Source organism: Hemiscyllium ocellatum, chromosome 20 (genome assembly GCF_020745735.1).
Source record: "Hemiscyllium ocellatum isolate sHemOce1 chromosome 20, sHemOce1.pat.X.cur, whole genome shotgun sequence".
NCBI classification, from domain to species: domain Eukaryota; kingdom Metazoa; phylum Chordata; class Chondrichthyes; order Orectolobiformes; family Hemiscylliidae; genus Hemiscyllium; species Hemiscyllium ocellatum.
In genome coordinates, this window is record NC_083420.1 from 14,396,435 (window position 1) to 14,412,567 (window position 16,133).

At 45.0% G+C, this 16,133-nt stretch overlaps 1 protein-coding gene across 7 annotated transcripts in view; it reads left to right on the forward strand.

Annotated features, from left to right (window-relative positions):
* Positions 1 to 16,133, forward strand: part of LOC132825353 (neuronal-specific septin-3-like) — a 407,090-nt gene that overhangs the window by 241,779 nt on the left and 149,178 nt on the right. For 5 of the 7 annotated variants that reach the window (XM_060840515.1, XM_060840520.1, XM_060840519.1 and 2 more), the window contains one exon: positions 14,562 to 14,753. In XM_060840515.1, the coding sequence (XP_060696498.1) occupies positions 14,562 to 14,753 (192 nt within the window). Of the gene's footprint in view, positions 1 to 1,617; positions 1,647 to 13,800; positions 13,857 to 14,561; positions 14,754 to 16,133 lie in introns of those variants that run through there. The other 2 variants (XM_060840521.1, XM_060840516.1) reach the window with 2 other exon arrangements.

Below are 16,133 nucleotides of genomic sequence, written 5' to 3' on the forward strand. Positions count from 1 at the left end.
TCCAACTCCAAGGCTGGGGCATTACTACAAAAGCCTTTGACAGCAGGCCTTTGTAGAGCTTCTGGTGAAGTGAATTGGGGAGCATGGAGCCGGGCAATGGGCATGCCGGTGTAAATTCATCCTCCTTTCTCTAACGGAGGACGACGATTTAGCGCCTAAATCTTTCAATCCCCAGAAAGCACCCTCAGGCCGTAGTTTTTAAGTAGCCCTACTCATATCACCAGCTGGCTTTATCTTTGAGGAGTAATGGTGCTTATTTTTCATCTCCCCCTGAACCGCTGCCCAGTCCACTCTCTGCTTTAAAACAGATAAATGTATTCATGCATCGCTGACACAGAGAATGAAAGGAAGCTCAATCAGAAGAAGCCAATAATTGAGAGAAATTGATTGAGTTGGGCGTGTTCTATTGGAATTCTTACTGTTGCTGGGGGAAGGGGAGGGGGGAGAGTTGAGCAGATCCATTGCCCGAATTAACGCCAGTCCCGATGTCTGAGCAGTCGGTCTAACTAGAAGTCTGGTCCCTCAGATGTGGTGGTATGGTGGCTCAGTGGTGAGCAATGCTGCCTCATAGCGCAAGGGACCTGGGTTCGATTCCACCCTCAGGTAATTGTATGTATGGAGTTTGCACATTCTCCCTGTGGGTTTCCTTTGGGTGCTCCGGTTTCCTCCTACAATCCAAAGATGTGCAGGTTAGGGGAATTGGCCAAGCTAAATTGCCCATAGTGTCCAGGGACGTTTAGGTTAAGTGTATTGGTCAGGGTAAATGTAGAGTTATAGGGTGGGGGAATGGGTCTGGGTATGTTCCTTTTGTTGGGCTGAATGGTCTTGTTTTCAAACTATAGGGATTTAATGAGATGACATTGTCCATTTTATCATGCATGACAAGGAGGAACAAAAGCCGCAGTTAGGCCGAGCTGGTCGAGAGGTGTTAGCGAGGATCCCTTCAGTGAGACTGGGCCGGCTGGCCTGGTAAGATCGCAGTCTGGAGAGAGAAGCAGCTCCACAGGCTGCCAGCTGCAGGTTAAATGAGACTGGCTTCAAGTGAACGCACTCAAACAATAAAGGCAACAAAGAGAAAGGGGGAGCCAAGATATCTCAGCTTGCTCCCACAGCTCCCAATGTGGCCTTTATTACTATTCTAGTCGTGTGTGTATCTGTATGACAACTGGGGTGTGTGTGTGTGTGTGTGTGTGTGTGTGTGTGTGTGTGTGTGTGTGTGTGTGTGAGAGAGTGTGTTGAGGGTGTGTGTGTGTGAGTGTGCTGGGGTGTGTTGGTGTGTGTGTGCGCGCTGGTGTAAATGTGTTGGGTGTATGTTGAATGGGTGTGTGTGTGTGTGTGTGTGTGTGTGTGTGTGTGTGTGTGTGTGTTGGTGTGTGTGATGCAGACAGCAACCAGGGGGGGCTCTGCTAACCACACGACAAGAAAGCAGCTCTGTCGCTCATCATTTGCAAGGAGCTTTGCTCATTGCAGGAAGAATTGATTTTGATCTGCTCTGGCTGCAGATACAAGCAGAGGGGCCATCACAGTGACAAAGTGCCTGTGTAAGCAGGCTAACCCGAGCTGGGGGAGTGGGGGGTGGGGGGTGGGGGGGTGAGGATTTCAGGTCGCTCTGGAGAGTGGGCAAAGATCTCTTGGATGAAAAAAGGGTAAGTCCAGTGAAGAGCTTTGTAATGCTCCCTCGTTAGACTGGATCTTTTCCCGCGGTCGTGATTCGAAGATAATGTGACATTTCAGCGTCTGAGGGGATAGTCAAAAGGAAAAATCCAAAAGGCTGCAGTGTTACATACCGTCTGACAGTCATGCCCACACTGGCTAGTCTGTACTGCAAAAATGGCTTGATTTTGTGCAAATCTAGCCGGAATGATTTAAACTGTTGTGTGGGGCTAGGTATTGTTCAGCAGTCAAGTGATGAAAGAACCCAGGCCCAGTGCTGCCTGAGCCTCATTAACTGGGCATTGCCTTTGCTGCTGTGTGCGTTCATCCCAGTTATTAATTGCTGAGCTTCGGGCTGATGATGCATCCGTGTGAGAATCTTTACAAATGTGTTCGAAGCCGTTTCAGCAGCAGCAGCTGTAATGACCAGGACGGAGGTGAGGGGGTAAATCCATCAGTACTCTTGCGGAGCAGAGGGCTCTGAAGGTGTGGGGCCAGGACTGTGACAGATGTGAAAGAGGGGTGGGTGTGGGTGTGTGTGTGTGTGCGTGTGCGCGCGCGCACGTAGACGTACATGTGTGAATATACCTATTTATGTATGTGCGAGTGTGTACACACGCAAGTACGTACGTACGTGCGTGTGTGTGTACACACAAGTACGTACGTGCGTGCGTGTGCGTACACGCAAGTACATACGTGCGTGCGTGTGCGCACACGCAAGTACGTACGTGCGTGCACATGTACATGTTTTGCTAAAACCATACTGGTCAGACTGCAGCTGGAATACTGTAAGCAGTGCTCGCATATCGAAGTAAAGATGTACCTGCCTGGAAGGCAGTCATTTCCTTAGGCTAATCTCAGGTATAGATAGATTTTCTGAGGAGGAGAGGTTCAGTAGATCCTATGATGGGTCGCATGGTGGCTCAGTGGTTAGCACTGCTACCTCACAGTGTTAGAGCTCAATTCCAGCCTTGGGCGACTCTCTGCGTGGGTTTCCTCTGGGTGCTCTGGTTTCCGTCCACAATCCAAAACTGTACGATTTAGGTGGATTGGGAAAAGCAGGGTTACGGGGAGAGGTGGGTCTTTGGTGGGACGATGTAGACTCAATGAACCGAATGGCCTGTTTCCACAGGGATTCCAGTTTGGGCCTGCCCTCATTGGCTTTCAGAAAAATGGGAAGGGATCTTGTTTGAACATCCAAGATTCTTTGTTGACTTAATGGGGGAGATGTGAAAAGATTGTTTTCCTTTTTGGGGGTGTCTAGGATCAGGGACAAAATCTCAGAATAAGGGAGTGCACATTTAAATTGGAAATGAGGGATTTCTCCTCTCGGAGGGAAGTGGACATGTGGAATTCTTTCTTGCAGAGGACTGTCCAATTCTGCCTTTAAGTATATTTGAGGCTGAGGTGGGCAGATTTTTAATCAGCAAGGGAATCGAGGGTTAGTGGGAAAAGGCAGGAAAGTGGAATTGAGGATTATTAGCCAAAGTACGCTTTCCTTTATTGGTCAGAGTATTGAGTACAGGAGTTGGGAAGTACATGATGTTGGTTAGGCCTCCTTTGGAATATTGCATGCAATTCTGATCTCCTTCCTATTGGAAAGATGTTGTGAAACTTGAAAGGGTTCAGAAAAGATTTACAAGGATGTTGCCAGGTCTGGAGGATTTGAGCTATAAATAGGCTGGGGCCGTTTTCCCTGGAGCGTCGGAGGCTGAGGGGTGACCTTATAGAGGTTTATAAAATCATGAGGGGCATGGATAGGGTAAATAGACAAGGTCTTTACCCTGGGGTCAGTGAGTCCAGAACTAGAGGGCGTAGGTTTAGGGTGAGAGGGGAAAGATATAAAAGGGGCAACTTTTTCACGCAGAGGGTGGAGTGTGTGTGGAATGGGCTGCCAGAGGAAGCAGTGGAGCCTGGTACGATTGCAACATTTACAAGACATCTGGATGGGTATATGAATAAGAAGGGTTTGAGGGATATGGGCCGGGTGCTGGCAGGTGGGACTAGATTGGGATGGGATATCTGGTTGGCATGGACGGGTTGGACTGAAGGTCTGTTCCCGTCCTGTACATCTCTATGTCGCTATGACTCTAAGTCTCATTGGTGGAGTAGAACCGATGGGCTGAAGGGTCTACTTCTGCTCCAACATTTTTTGGTTTTAATTGTCACATGTGTCGTTCGGGGTTAGGGGGTACAAAGAGGGAAGTGGATGCGAGGTCACAATTGTTCCCTCAGTCTCATGTTGTAGTCAAAAGGCAAATCCATCACCTGTTTTGTTGAGAATACAGTCCTTCATCAAGATTTCAACGTTCGCAATGACCTCTCACAGCTCAATTTGTGATTCACGCCTCACAATATTTTTCCATGCTTTATGGGAATCAAGGAAAATGAGTCTTGGGCAGGATTATGAAGTGTAGGTAAAGGATGAAGTTCTGAAATTATTGAGCAGGTTGGAGGGACCAAATTCTCCACTGTTCTTCTGGATTTTGCTTTGATTGATAATGGGAGTTTGAGATTCTGAGGGACAGGGATTGTACGAGAATTGATTCTGAATGGTGCCCATTGTGGTGCAGAGCACGCACTAATTGTTCTCTTGCAATTATCCACGGTATCCTGGTGCCAGGAAGATTGCCCAGAAACATTGAGTCAGCATACTTATATCGCTCTGTCCCAACGTTTCAGATTGGAAAAGCACAGATGGGGGTTCTGCTTGCTTCCCTGGGTTATCGGTCATCCACGTTTAATTTCCCAAACTGCGGCCAATCTGAACATAGACCAGGATGTCAAGGATGGTCCTGCACCCTGTTGGTGATCATCACTCTGCAAGCTGGAATCAGAGACCACGCAGCGGGATGTTGGATCGTGGGTCATCTCAGCTGCTTCGTCAGACAGTAGCCAGCAGCAGTTTCCAAGCACGGTCCAAGTCATCCCTCTTCATGACTTCCATTGGAAGGTCTGTTCTAAATATAGGGAGCCCCTGCAGTATTGGGTTTGTGCTTTGTTTGAGGGGGTTTGGTGACAGCAGTGTTGCTGTTGAGAAACTGTCCTGCTAATGCTGTGGGCTAGATCGTGTATCATCAACAGAAGCCTTTTTTGAAAAGCCGACATGGGAGCGTTCGTTTCTCGCTGTGGACTGTCCCCAGGAGCCTGGCTTAGCTTGTAAAACCACGACAAGAAGTAAACACCACTGCTGCCAGTGCGGTTGGGGAAATAACTCCACATTTAGACATGAAAGTACATGACACTAACCCAGTTCGCTCAGAGCCAGCTCCGAGAGTGAATGGGACGTCCGACACGCCTGTTTATATCTGTCAGCCAGGGCTCCCTGATTGGACCAGGTTAGGTCCACCTGGCTGATCTCTTTGCAATCATTATCATGAAGCCGAGTGCTCCACCTGCCTTCAGCCAGAACATATTGAGTAGGCAAATAGAGCAGTATTGATGAAGGCGGGGGAGAGGGAGGGCTGTGGGGTGGGATAGCCACCTCTCCGAGAGGCTGAAGCATTACTCCAGCTCTGTGCAGGCTGTCATGACTGCCTCTGGTGGTCATAGGCATGTGTGCACCCAGGATTCAGGAAGAGATCATTGTGCCAGGGCCACCCTCTGAAAGAGCTATCCAGTTAGCCTTCCTCTCTTTTCCCCAAATTCCCTGTAGAATCTTCACTGTTGATCCAGCCAGACATCACGGCTCTAAAGACTGAACCTTCCAAACCCCCAGGCTCTACCAACTAGAAACGTAAGAGCAGCGCAGGCACATGGGCTTGTGGGTTCTCCTGAAGGCCAGATGTTGTCCAGAGTTGCAACTCAGTCATTGTGAATGGTTCAAAGTCCTGGAATTCCTCCTCTATCAGCTCATTGGCTACACCTACTCTGTCTGAAGGGTCACCAGGGGCAGGCATTAACTGCTGGCCAATAATGCAGGAGTAAATAAAAATGACATTTCCTTTGGAAAGTTGTGATTGAATCTGCTGCCATCTCATAGAGATGGACGGCACAGAAACAGACCTTTCGGTCCAACCCATCCATGCCAACCAGATATCCTAACCTAACCTAGTCCCATTCACAACACTTGGTCCAAATCCCTCTAAACCCTTCCCTATTCATAAACCCATCCAGATGCCTTTTAAATGTTGTAATTGTACCAGCCTCCATCACTTCCTGTGGCAGCTCATTAAATACAAGCACCACCCTCTGCATGAAAAAGTTGCCCCTTAGGTCCCTTTTAAATCTTTCCCTTCTCACCTTACTCTCTAGTTTTGGACTCCCTTACCCTGGGGAAAAGATCTTGACTCCTCACTCTATCAACGCCCCTCATGATTTTGTAAACCTCTATAAGGTCACCCCTCAGCCTCCGACACCCCAGGGAAAACAGCCCCAGCCTGTTCAGCCTCTCCCTATAGCTCCTTGTAAATCTGGCAGCATCCTTGTAAATCTTTTTCTGAATCCTTTCAAGTTTCACAACATCCTTCCTGTAGCGGTGTGCTCTCATTCACAACTGGCAGCAATTTTAACAAAATAAAAGCTCCTTGCTCATATCCCAACAGCGTTTTTATTTTGACAGTTATCTTAAACTGTAACATTACAAGAGCCAGCCACACTTACATGTAAGGGCATGTAAGCTTTCACATCCAAACTAATCGCAGGACTGAACTACCAGAGAATCCAGTTTTGGAATAGATTTGCTACAGGATAAAAATCAAGAGCAGGCTTGGGCAATGGGAGGCTGTGATGATCTGAAATAATTTCAGATTGCAGCAGATGCTTAAAATACCCACCGTCTCCCAATAAGGTTGAGGGTCTCTTGTGGCGCATTGTTAATTCCCCATCTTTGAGCCAGGACGCCTGTGTTCAAGTCTCACCTGCTCCAAAGAGATGTGTCATAGCATCGTAGAATCCCTACAGAGTGGAAGCAGGCCCTTCAGCCCATCAGGTTCACACCAACCCTCTGAAGAGTGACCCATTCCCCAACCCTGTATTCCTATATTTACCCCTGACTAATGCACCCAACCTACACATCCCTGAACACCATAGACAATTTAGTTCACCTAACCTGCACATCATTTAGATTGTGGGAGGAAACCAGAGCGCCCAGTGTCGTAGCATCTCTGTGAACAAGTTGATTAAAAATATCTATCTTAAAAAGTTAACAACATCTCATTAAAATACATCCAACAGCATTGTCACATCCTTGCCTTGATCTGCAGTGGGTTTTCAACTGCACTTTGAGGTAAAACCATTTCCTTCATAGCCTAGAACCAATGAGTTTACTTTTCCCCACCAGTGGGGTTGTACCGCCCCAGGCAGAACCCCCAGGGTGTAACGGGGCCCAATATTCCGCGTTTCTGGGGGGCACTAAGCCCCTGGAAGGAACCAGACTGGGGAAATCTCGTGAACAGGTGACCACTATTTGTGGAATGGAACGAAATGTTGGGATGTCAAGAGCGTTTGTGTCCTGCCTCAAGCTTCGTACCTTCCTCAAGGTGGCACTGATCCCCATGTTCCATTTTTGTACCAATCTCTTTGACAAGGCTACATTTGTGCTTAGCAGCTACATTATAACATGAGAGAGACAAATTTTACAAACTTCTATCCATTTAGTCCCTGCCCAAGAATTTTCCTTTTCCCACCATTTAAGACAACAGAATTAATAATATTCATGGAATTTCACAATGGGAATAATTTTGCCACCAAGCCTTTCCTGCAGACTGAACAGATATGAAGCTCAGCAGGGTCTGTAACCAAGCTGCTCTACAGAGGTGGTCAATATAATGTTAACCCACAGTTCAAACTCACACCCTTCTTTAGCACTATTTTCATCATTCTGATTCATATTGGACATTCCCTGAATGGTTTATTCCCTCAGGCCAGTCCATGGCTAAAACTGTGCGTTTTCTCACCCCAGTCCCTACCTTCTTCCTCTGCTCAGTTCCCAGGCCACAAGGTCAACACCTCAGAAGGCTTGGCCTCGCTTCCCTCCTTCTCTTTGATCATTCAAAGGCCCTGGCTCATCCAGATCCTCTGTGTTCAGGCTTTAAAATCTCATCCAACATTCAACATGGTAGACTAATTAGTAAAGTTAGGTCATATGGGATTCGGGCTGAGCTTGCCAATTGGATACAGAATTGGTTTAATGGCAGGAGACAGAGTGATGGTGGAGGGATGCTTTTCAGACTGGAGACCTGTTACTAGCGGTGTTCCACAGGGATCAGTTCTGGGTCCTTTTATGTTTGCCATTTATGTAAATGATTTGCAGACAACACCAAGATTGGTGACATAGTAGAGAATGAAGAAGGTTTTCTAAGATTACAAAGAGATCTTTATCAAATGGGTCAATTGGCTGAAAAATGGCAGGTGGAGTTGAATCTGGATGAATTTGAGGTATTGCATTTTGGTACAACAAACAAGGGTAGGGCTGATACAATTAATGGCAGGGCCTTGGGTAGTGTTGTAGAATAGAGAGACCTAGGGGTGCAGATGCAAAATGCTTTGTAGTTTGCATCACATATAGACAGGATGGTGTTACAAAGGCATTTGGCATGCTTGTCTTTATTGCTCAGTCCTTTCAGTATAGGAGTTGGGAGGTCGTGCTGAAGTTGTACAGGACATTGGTGAGAACACTCCTGGAATATTGTACCCAGTTCCGCTCACCCAGTTTTAGGAAGGATGTTATTAAGCTGGAGTGGGTTCGGAAGAGATTTATCAGGATGTTGGCGGGTATGGAAGGTTTGAGTTATAAAGAAAGGCTGGGAATATTTTCAGTGGAGCACGGGTATTTGAAAGGTGACTTTATAGATAATGAGGGGTATAGACAGAGTTAATGGTAGTTGTCCTTTCCCAAGGGTGGGGATTTCAACACTAGGGAGCACATTTTTAAGGTGAGAGAAGAGAGATTTAAAAAAGACTTGAAAGGCCAAAATGTTTACTCAGAGAGTGGTTTGCGTGTGGAATGAATTTCATGAGGAAGTGATGGATGTGAGTACAAATACAGTGTGAAAAGACATTTGGTTAAGGACATGAAGAGAAAAGATTTGGAGAGACATGGGCCAGGAGCAGAAAAGTGAGACAAGTTTAGTTTGGGAGTATGTTCAGCATAGACTGTTTCCGTGCTGTGTGACTCTATCACTGACCAGTGAGACCCACTGGATTCCTCCTGCAGTTTGCTTTTTAATACAATGATGGAAATGGAGGGCGGGCTTTGCAGTATCTGTGGGTATGGAACAGTTAACCTTGCTCATGGATGGCTTCTCACCAGAGCTGAGAGTTTTATTCTGTTTTAATATTGAATCCAATACAACCCTTCTTTGGAATCTTCTGAAGAATTGTCCTGTACTCAACTTGTTAATCCTGTTTCTCTATCCTCTGGTGCTCCAGACCTGCTGAGGTTCTCCAGCATTCTCTTAGTTTGTTTCAAATTTCTAGCATCCACTGTACTTTGCTTATATTTCGCTTTTATTGGCTTCAGTTATGTAGTGAGACCAAGTTTAAGGGGAGTCCCAATGCAAATGTATTATCTGTTACATTCAGTTCATTACAGTATCTGTACAATAACATGAAGCCATTGTACAGTCAAGGTCAGAGGTAGTAAGTTGAGGTTAGGGCATCTGTAGTTTTTTTGTAAGCAGACCCTTATTTGACCCCTGGGTTTTGCCGTACATGTGATATCGGATTGACAAAGGCAGCTACTTCCAAAGTGCGTGCACCATTCGTCGTTTTGGCTGTTTAGTGCGTTAACTACAATAGAAACAGGAACTCCTTTTTCTTGTGATTACGAAAAGACTTTTAAAGATTACACAGGCTCAAATTGAAAGCACTGTACAGTTCCAGAGACTGGATGAATTTGAGTACAGTTCAATAGGGAGAGTGGTTTTAAGTATCAAGCACCTGTATTGAAATTCAGAAATGTAAAGAAATTGTAGGTTGCTTAGCAGCCGTTTTGTGTTCTGTTGCTGAGCAACAGTGACAAGAGTTTTGCTGCTCACAGGGGACTTTAGGATTTAGGGTGAGGGTTACACAAGATAGGATTGTAACGTGAGAATTCCTCACTGGACTGTTTCTAAGGAGCTGTGAGAGCGCATTCTTTGAGCCGGCGTAGCTCGACTTTGGGTGTACATTGAGGACTGGAGATTTGAGGACATGACAGATCCCCGGCAAGCCTTTGAAAAGGATTAAATTCAACTATAATGCACCCAACAAGACTTGGATCGAGACAGCTGTGACATTTTCTGTGCCCTTCCTCAATATCCTGAACCGGATCACATTTGGTGTGAAATGGATCCAGGTTTCTGTATCCCCCCAGGTCAGGTGAGTCCATTCGACTTCCGGTACTGTCTCCTTCGATGACAAAGGACCCAAAGAGCCACACAGACTGAGGAACTAAGTCTTGGGTTCACTTGGTTCATGGTTGGAGCTGCGGGAATGGAGACCCGTCTATTTCAGCCGGAGGCAGGGTAGGAAGGGTGCGACAATGAGGGTCCATTACCAAAGTGCCACAACATGACATGATGGCTCCTCTGCCCTGATTAGGCACTGTGCCCGCCCCCACCTGTACTCTCTTAAAATAAAACTATCATCAATTAGACAGCCCCAAGTGGGGCTATAAACATAACAAAACCATAAACAGAAACCGATATGAAAAGAGAGAATCTTCTCAAACTAAAATAAAGTTGTCCAAGTGATGATGAATCCCAGGGTCCATTGATCTTTAAAGGCAGCTGTTGTGCTGGTGACCCACCTGATCTCTGTACATGCTCTCTCCTACCCTGGCACCCATCCACACCACTGCCATGTCAGCAGTGTTTTGTTTGAGCTGTTGGCACTGCCTGTTGTGCTAGGGTCATGAGTGTTTCATTGATTTCACACCCATTTCATGTAACTTGGTCGACCATCATTGATCCTAGACCATCATTGACCATACACTGAATTCAGAATCATCTGAAAAGCACTTCTTGGTCATGCTGTAAATCCGGGGCCATTCAAAGCCCAGGCAGATGGGAAACCATCAAGTGCAGGAATATGAATAATACACTGAAGCTTTGTCCCAACACATTGTATTTGCAGTTTCAATGAAGGGTCTCTCTCAGTTTCAGGAGGTGACACGGGTTCAGGAAGGGGTGCAAAGGAATGGAGAATGTCACAGACATTATTTTAGCCCTCTCCACCGACACTTAATATCACAACCATTAGTTGGTCAGAACCTAGATAGTAACACATCTCGTATTTTGTTCCCAGCTCAGTCCTGAGGGCACAGTGCGGTGTCAGGGTTGCTATCTTTTGAATGACATGTTAATCCAAGGCCCATCAGCTGCCTCAGGTGGATGTGAAATATCCCACGGCACTATTTTGAAGAGCAGGGGAGTTTTCCCCGATCGCCTGGTCAACAGTTATACTTCAACCAGCAACAAAAGAAACAGGTGGTCTGTTTGTTGTTGACATGAGTTTGCCTCGAGCAAGGGGTTCACCTGATGTGGAAAAGCCCATGTTATCTCCCATAACTGAAGAAACTGGGTGCAGATATTGAGGGCTTGAAGAATCCAGCAGATATTTATCACAGCTATTATACACAGACATTACATTCCTCATGCACAGATGTGTTTGAGCTAATATTAGGCAATGAGTCGTATTGAAGGAACATACTTCCAGTAGAGTGTTATGCTTCAAGTGATCTGAGGTAAGCCAGGGACTGTGAACTTTATACTCTCAGGTCACATGCTGTGATACAGTGATGATGTCATGAGAATGTCTCTTAAAGATATATTGACAGACTGTGCATCTTAAAGGCATACTGACATGCTGACCATGAGATATAGCACAGTAACACATTAACTCATGGGAGCTGCCCACCAAATTCCCTCCATTACCATAGTGCCTGGCTTTCAAAAGTACTTTATCAGTTGTAAAGTGCTTTTGGATTGCCCGGGATTATGCCAGAGAAATGCAATGCATTTTCTCTTCCTGTTTCTGTGCTAAAGCAGTGACATTTCTCACCAGGCTTCTGTTCCAATCCCTGTTGTTCTGAGAGATGCTCATCTCTGGTTTGTTTGCTGGTTCTTTAAGTCAGTTCCTGATTGGAGTGGCGCTAATGAGTAGAGTTTGGCACTTGCTAACTCCGGGCCCAGTTGTTTACAATTACCCATGAAAGATTTCCTTCACTGTTAAGCATCGAGTTAGAACCCTGGCACTTTAACAGTTGTCAGCAACACACTTTAAAGTTGAAGTGAGTGAAGAACAGACTGTTTGTGTTGCCGGGCAGAAATCATTGCATATGTTGCATAGCAACCAATCATTTGTGCTCCATCTTGGTTCCATGAGTATGAGTTATCAGAGCAGGAGAGACATGGAAGTAAGGAAAACTAAAGTCGACCAGCCTCCAAATGTTAATAAATGATACAGGATAGAAGTTGTCTCAACTAGTACCTGAGAGAATGGAGACTCGATATAAGCCAGTGTATAACAGAAGGATGATATGGTGTTTCTTTATCATGGTTGTGGGATATGTGGACGTCGCTGGCTGGGCCAGCATTTATTACCCGTCCCTAATTGCCCAGAGGGCAGCTGAGAGTCAACCACATTACTGTCACTGTCACTTGTAGGCCAGACCAGGTAGGGATGGCAGATTTCCTTCCCTGTAGAATATTAGTGAACCAGATGAGATTTTACAACACTTGATGCAGTGAACTTTTTATTCCAGACTTTTATTTTTAATTGAGCATCACCATATGCAATGATGGCATTTGAAACAGTAATCCTAGAGCATTTATCTGGGGTTGCTACGTTAGTCGTGTAGTGACGTTCCCACTATGCCACAAGCTCTGCCACATTGAGTGCCTGCACATTATAGAGTACGGGAGTTAATAAAAACGAAAATGTTATGGATGCTGGAAATCTGGAATAAAAACAAAGTGCTGGAGAAGCTCAGCAGATCTGACAGAATCTGTGCAGAGATAAACAGAGTTAACATTTGGAGCCTGATATGACTTCTTAAGAACTGAAGAGGTAACTGGATATTAAAGATACTGATTTTGCCTACTGTGTTACTTACATTTGATTTTATAGAGGGAAAGGGAAGCCTTAAAAGAAGTTGGAAGCTCCTCTACCTCAGAAAGCTAAACTCTGCTCCAACACCAAAAACACACATTTAAAATGATGAATACATATCACCTGGACAGCTGGTTATTGTGCAATGCTCCCCGAGTGAGAATTTTAAGCTGTACGGATTTACTTACAAATTCTCAGCTGCCATTAAGTCTTACTGAGGGAGTGCTGTCTTTCAGTGAGACTCTGTCTGCCCCCTTGGGTAAACATGGAAGAGCCCTTAGTACTATTTCAAAGAGCCAGGAAATTACACCAGGGTTCAGGCCAACTTTTAAACCCTCAATCAACGTCATGGAAACAGATCATCTGGCCATTGTCAGCTCTGATGGAGAGTCATCTCAACTTGGAAACGTTAGCTTGCTGTCTCTCCATGGTTGCTGCCTGGCCTGCTGTGATTTCCAGCATTTTTTTGATTTCATCTGCTCACTACCATATCGCTTGTATCAAAATTGGTTGCCAACATCACCAATCTTCCAAAGTACTTCAGGGGACTGTAAAGCCTTCAGATATGAACGGAGGTTGCAAGTTTTTCTTTGTTTTGTGTATAATAATTCAGGGTTTATCCTTAATGATGGTTGGTGAGGATTCCATAGAATTGACTTGGTGGGGCCCTGTGGATGAGGGAACAATGCATGAATTCATATTAGTAAAAATGGAAACTGAAACAACTGTCTGTTGTTTATACAGCCTGTGAAATGATACACCTTAATGAGACTTCAGGCGTGACTGGACAAGCTTCTATGAAAAATAAATGGGCTTTGTGGAATCTGTGCGCTTAGATGAGCCACCCACTTAACACGTTTTCCCACAATCGTTGTTATTGTGATTATATGCAAGATTTCCCAAGAATGAATCCTTTCTCTTATTAAATGTCTGTGACTGTGTGCAGTCAGCATCTGCACAGATCGCCCTTTGAACAAAATACAAACCAGCTGCTACCTTACATATTGACATATTTAAAACTTTAAGCCGCATATGTTTATAAAACAGCAAGATTCCAAACTGCAATTTGAGCTTCACGTGAGGTTTCTAAACATCATTTTGGGTGGAAAAAGACCTGGCATTCTGGCTGATGTTGGTCGAAAAGTGTGGCACTGGAAAAGGCACAGCAGGTCAGGCAGCATCCGAGGAACAGGAGAGTCGATGTTTCGAGTATAGGGAATATTGAGGGAGAAGGGGACTGAGAGATAAATAGGATGGGTGTAGAGCAGGAGGAAGGGAGGTGGGATGGTGATAGGTGGATGCAGGTGGGGGATAACTGTGATTGGTCAGTGAGGAGGGTGGAGTGGATGGGTAGGAAGGAAGTTGAACAGGTAGTACAGGTCAAGAGGTTGGAATGTGTTGAAGGGTTGGATCTGGGATGAGGTGGGGGAGGGGAGATGTGGAAACTGGTGAAGTCAATGTTTAGTTGCTGTTGTTGGTCGGTTAGTTCAGTTGGCTGATGGCTGGTTTGCAGTAGAGTAACATCAACAGTGTGGGTTCAATTCTGACACCGGCTGTGGTTACAGGATTGTCCTTCTCAATTCTCCCCTGGCCTGAGGCGTGGTGACCCTTAGGTTAAACCACCACCAGTCAGCTCCCTCTAATGAGAGAGCAGCCCAATGGTCCTCTGGGATGACAATTGATCGGCATTCTGCATCATGACTGGCATTTTTCTCAATGTAATGAGAAAGGATTCATTCGACGAATTCAGATGTCGTGTCTTGATGGATTCATGTCCAATTCTTTATAATTTATGAACTTTTCATTGTTAACATCAGAGACCGGGTCTTTGTCGCCAAATCACTGAACACTTTGACCCCTTTGTTTTTTGACAGGACTGGAACTGAAAGACGTGAAAACAAACATGGCGGAGAGAATGCAGGAGGCTGGAGTTGTTTGCTCGGGAGACTACAAGAAGGATGGCACCGGAAGAGACTTGTTTGGATATGTGGGGATTGAAGCAGTTCTCGATCAGATGAGGCGTAAAGCCATGAAAACTGGATTTGAGTTCAATGTCATGGTCGTAGGTAATTACAACTGCAAGCACCAGAAGGGAAACATATGTGAAAGATTTGCATTTATATCTCACTAGTTATTTGTTTATGCCCCATTTCCTTTGTGTATGCTTGGTTCAGCTTACGGTTAAATTTTTCAAACCATTAACAAGTTAGATTCTTTGCATTGAAGGAGATAGAAACTGTAGAAGTGACAAGAACTCAAACAAATCATTCATTTTGTGTATTAAGTATGAATATTTGTGGCTCTGTGTTCAAGGGGTTTAATGGATAGATGGGCAAACAATCCCACTAAATACACACTCCTGCAAATCTCCAGTATCTCCACAGTTTATTTTATCCCACATTGTTGCTTCAGTCCACTTTAAACTTTCCAAACAAACGTCAGTACCATAAACATAATCAATGAACCATCCTTCATTTATATTTTTGCACATTACGTGTGATATTTAAGAAGGGATTCTTTCCTTTATAAATTAATGCAATCATGGTGAAATCAAAAATAGAACTACATGATGTTTGCACTGAGTGGGTTCGCATAAGACGCTATTCCCCATCAGCAGAATTATATGGTTTATCAAGTGAGAGACGGCAGTACTAACTTTTTTTCTGTTGATGGTTTTTGCTCCAATGGATGGGCTAGAGATGTACAATTGGATGCAAAACTAATCAGTCATGTCAATCGTGACCTAAAGGCTGCTGGCAATGCAAAGGAACCAATGAGAATATAGTACTTGTAAAAGTTTGAAAATCTCCTTGTAGTACCTTTGTGGTTTATGACATGTTTGCTTTTAGATAGTGCTTGTGGCTCTGAATTAGCAGAGAAATATTGGCTGGCAAGACATTACACAGCATTTTACAGCATAGGACCGTAGCCCAACAGGTCTATTGTCTATGTTCCATAGACTCCTCCTCCCACTCTAACCTCAACTGCCCCATCCTTTAATCCCTTTGTCTGGCCTCCCCTTACATGTTCATCAGCTTAACTACACCCTGTGGTAATAAAGGCAGAAAAACTGTGTACTTGTCTGTGGAGATGAAAGAATATAGAGATAGCATTTCAGGTTGTGTCAGAGGTAGAATACCAACTCTGTTTGTGATGGTGCACGCTTTTAACAAGGTTAAGTTGTATTTGTTTTTTTTCCAGACGCTCTTAAGTGCATAGGCTCTGAAATGTCCAGATTGATCTACTTGGGGAAGCTTTAAGTTTTTAAACAAGCACTTGTACCATGAAAGGGGAGTGGCCAGTTCTCCCAGTTCAGCTTTTCTCTGGTTTGGTTTGGTTTTTGCAGTCTGGCTGTTCGCAGCAAACAGTCAGGCTGTTTGAGGCTACTGGTCAAAGAAACAACACAATGGAAAAAGGTGTTCCATGCTGAATCTCTCTGCCATGTC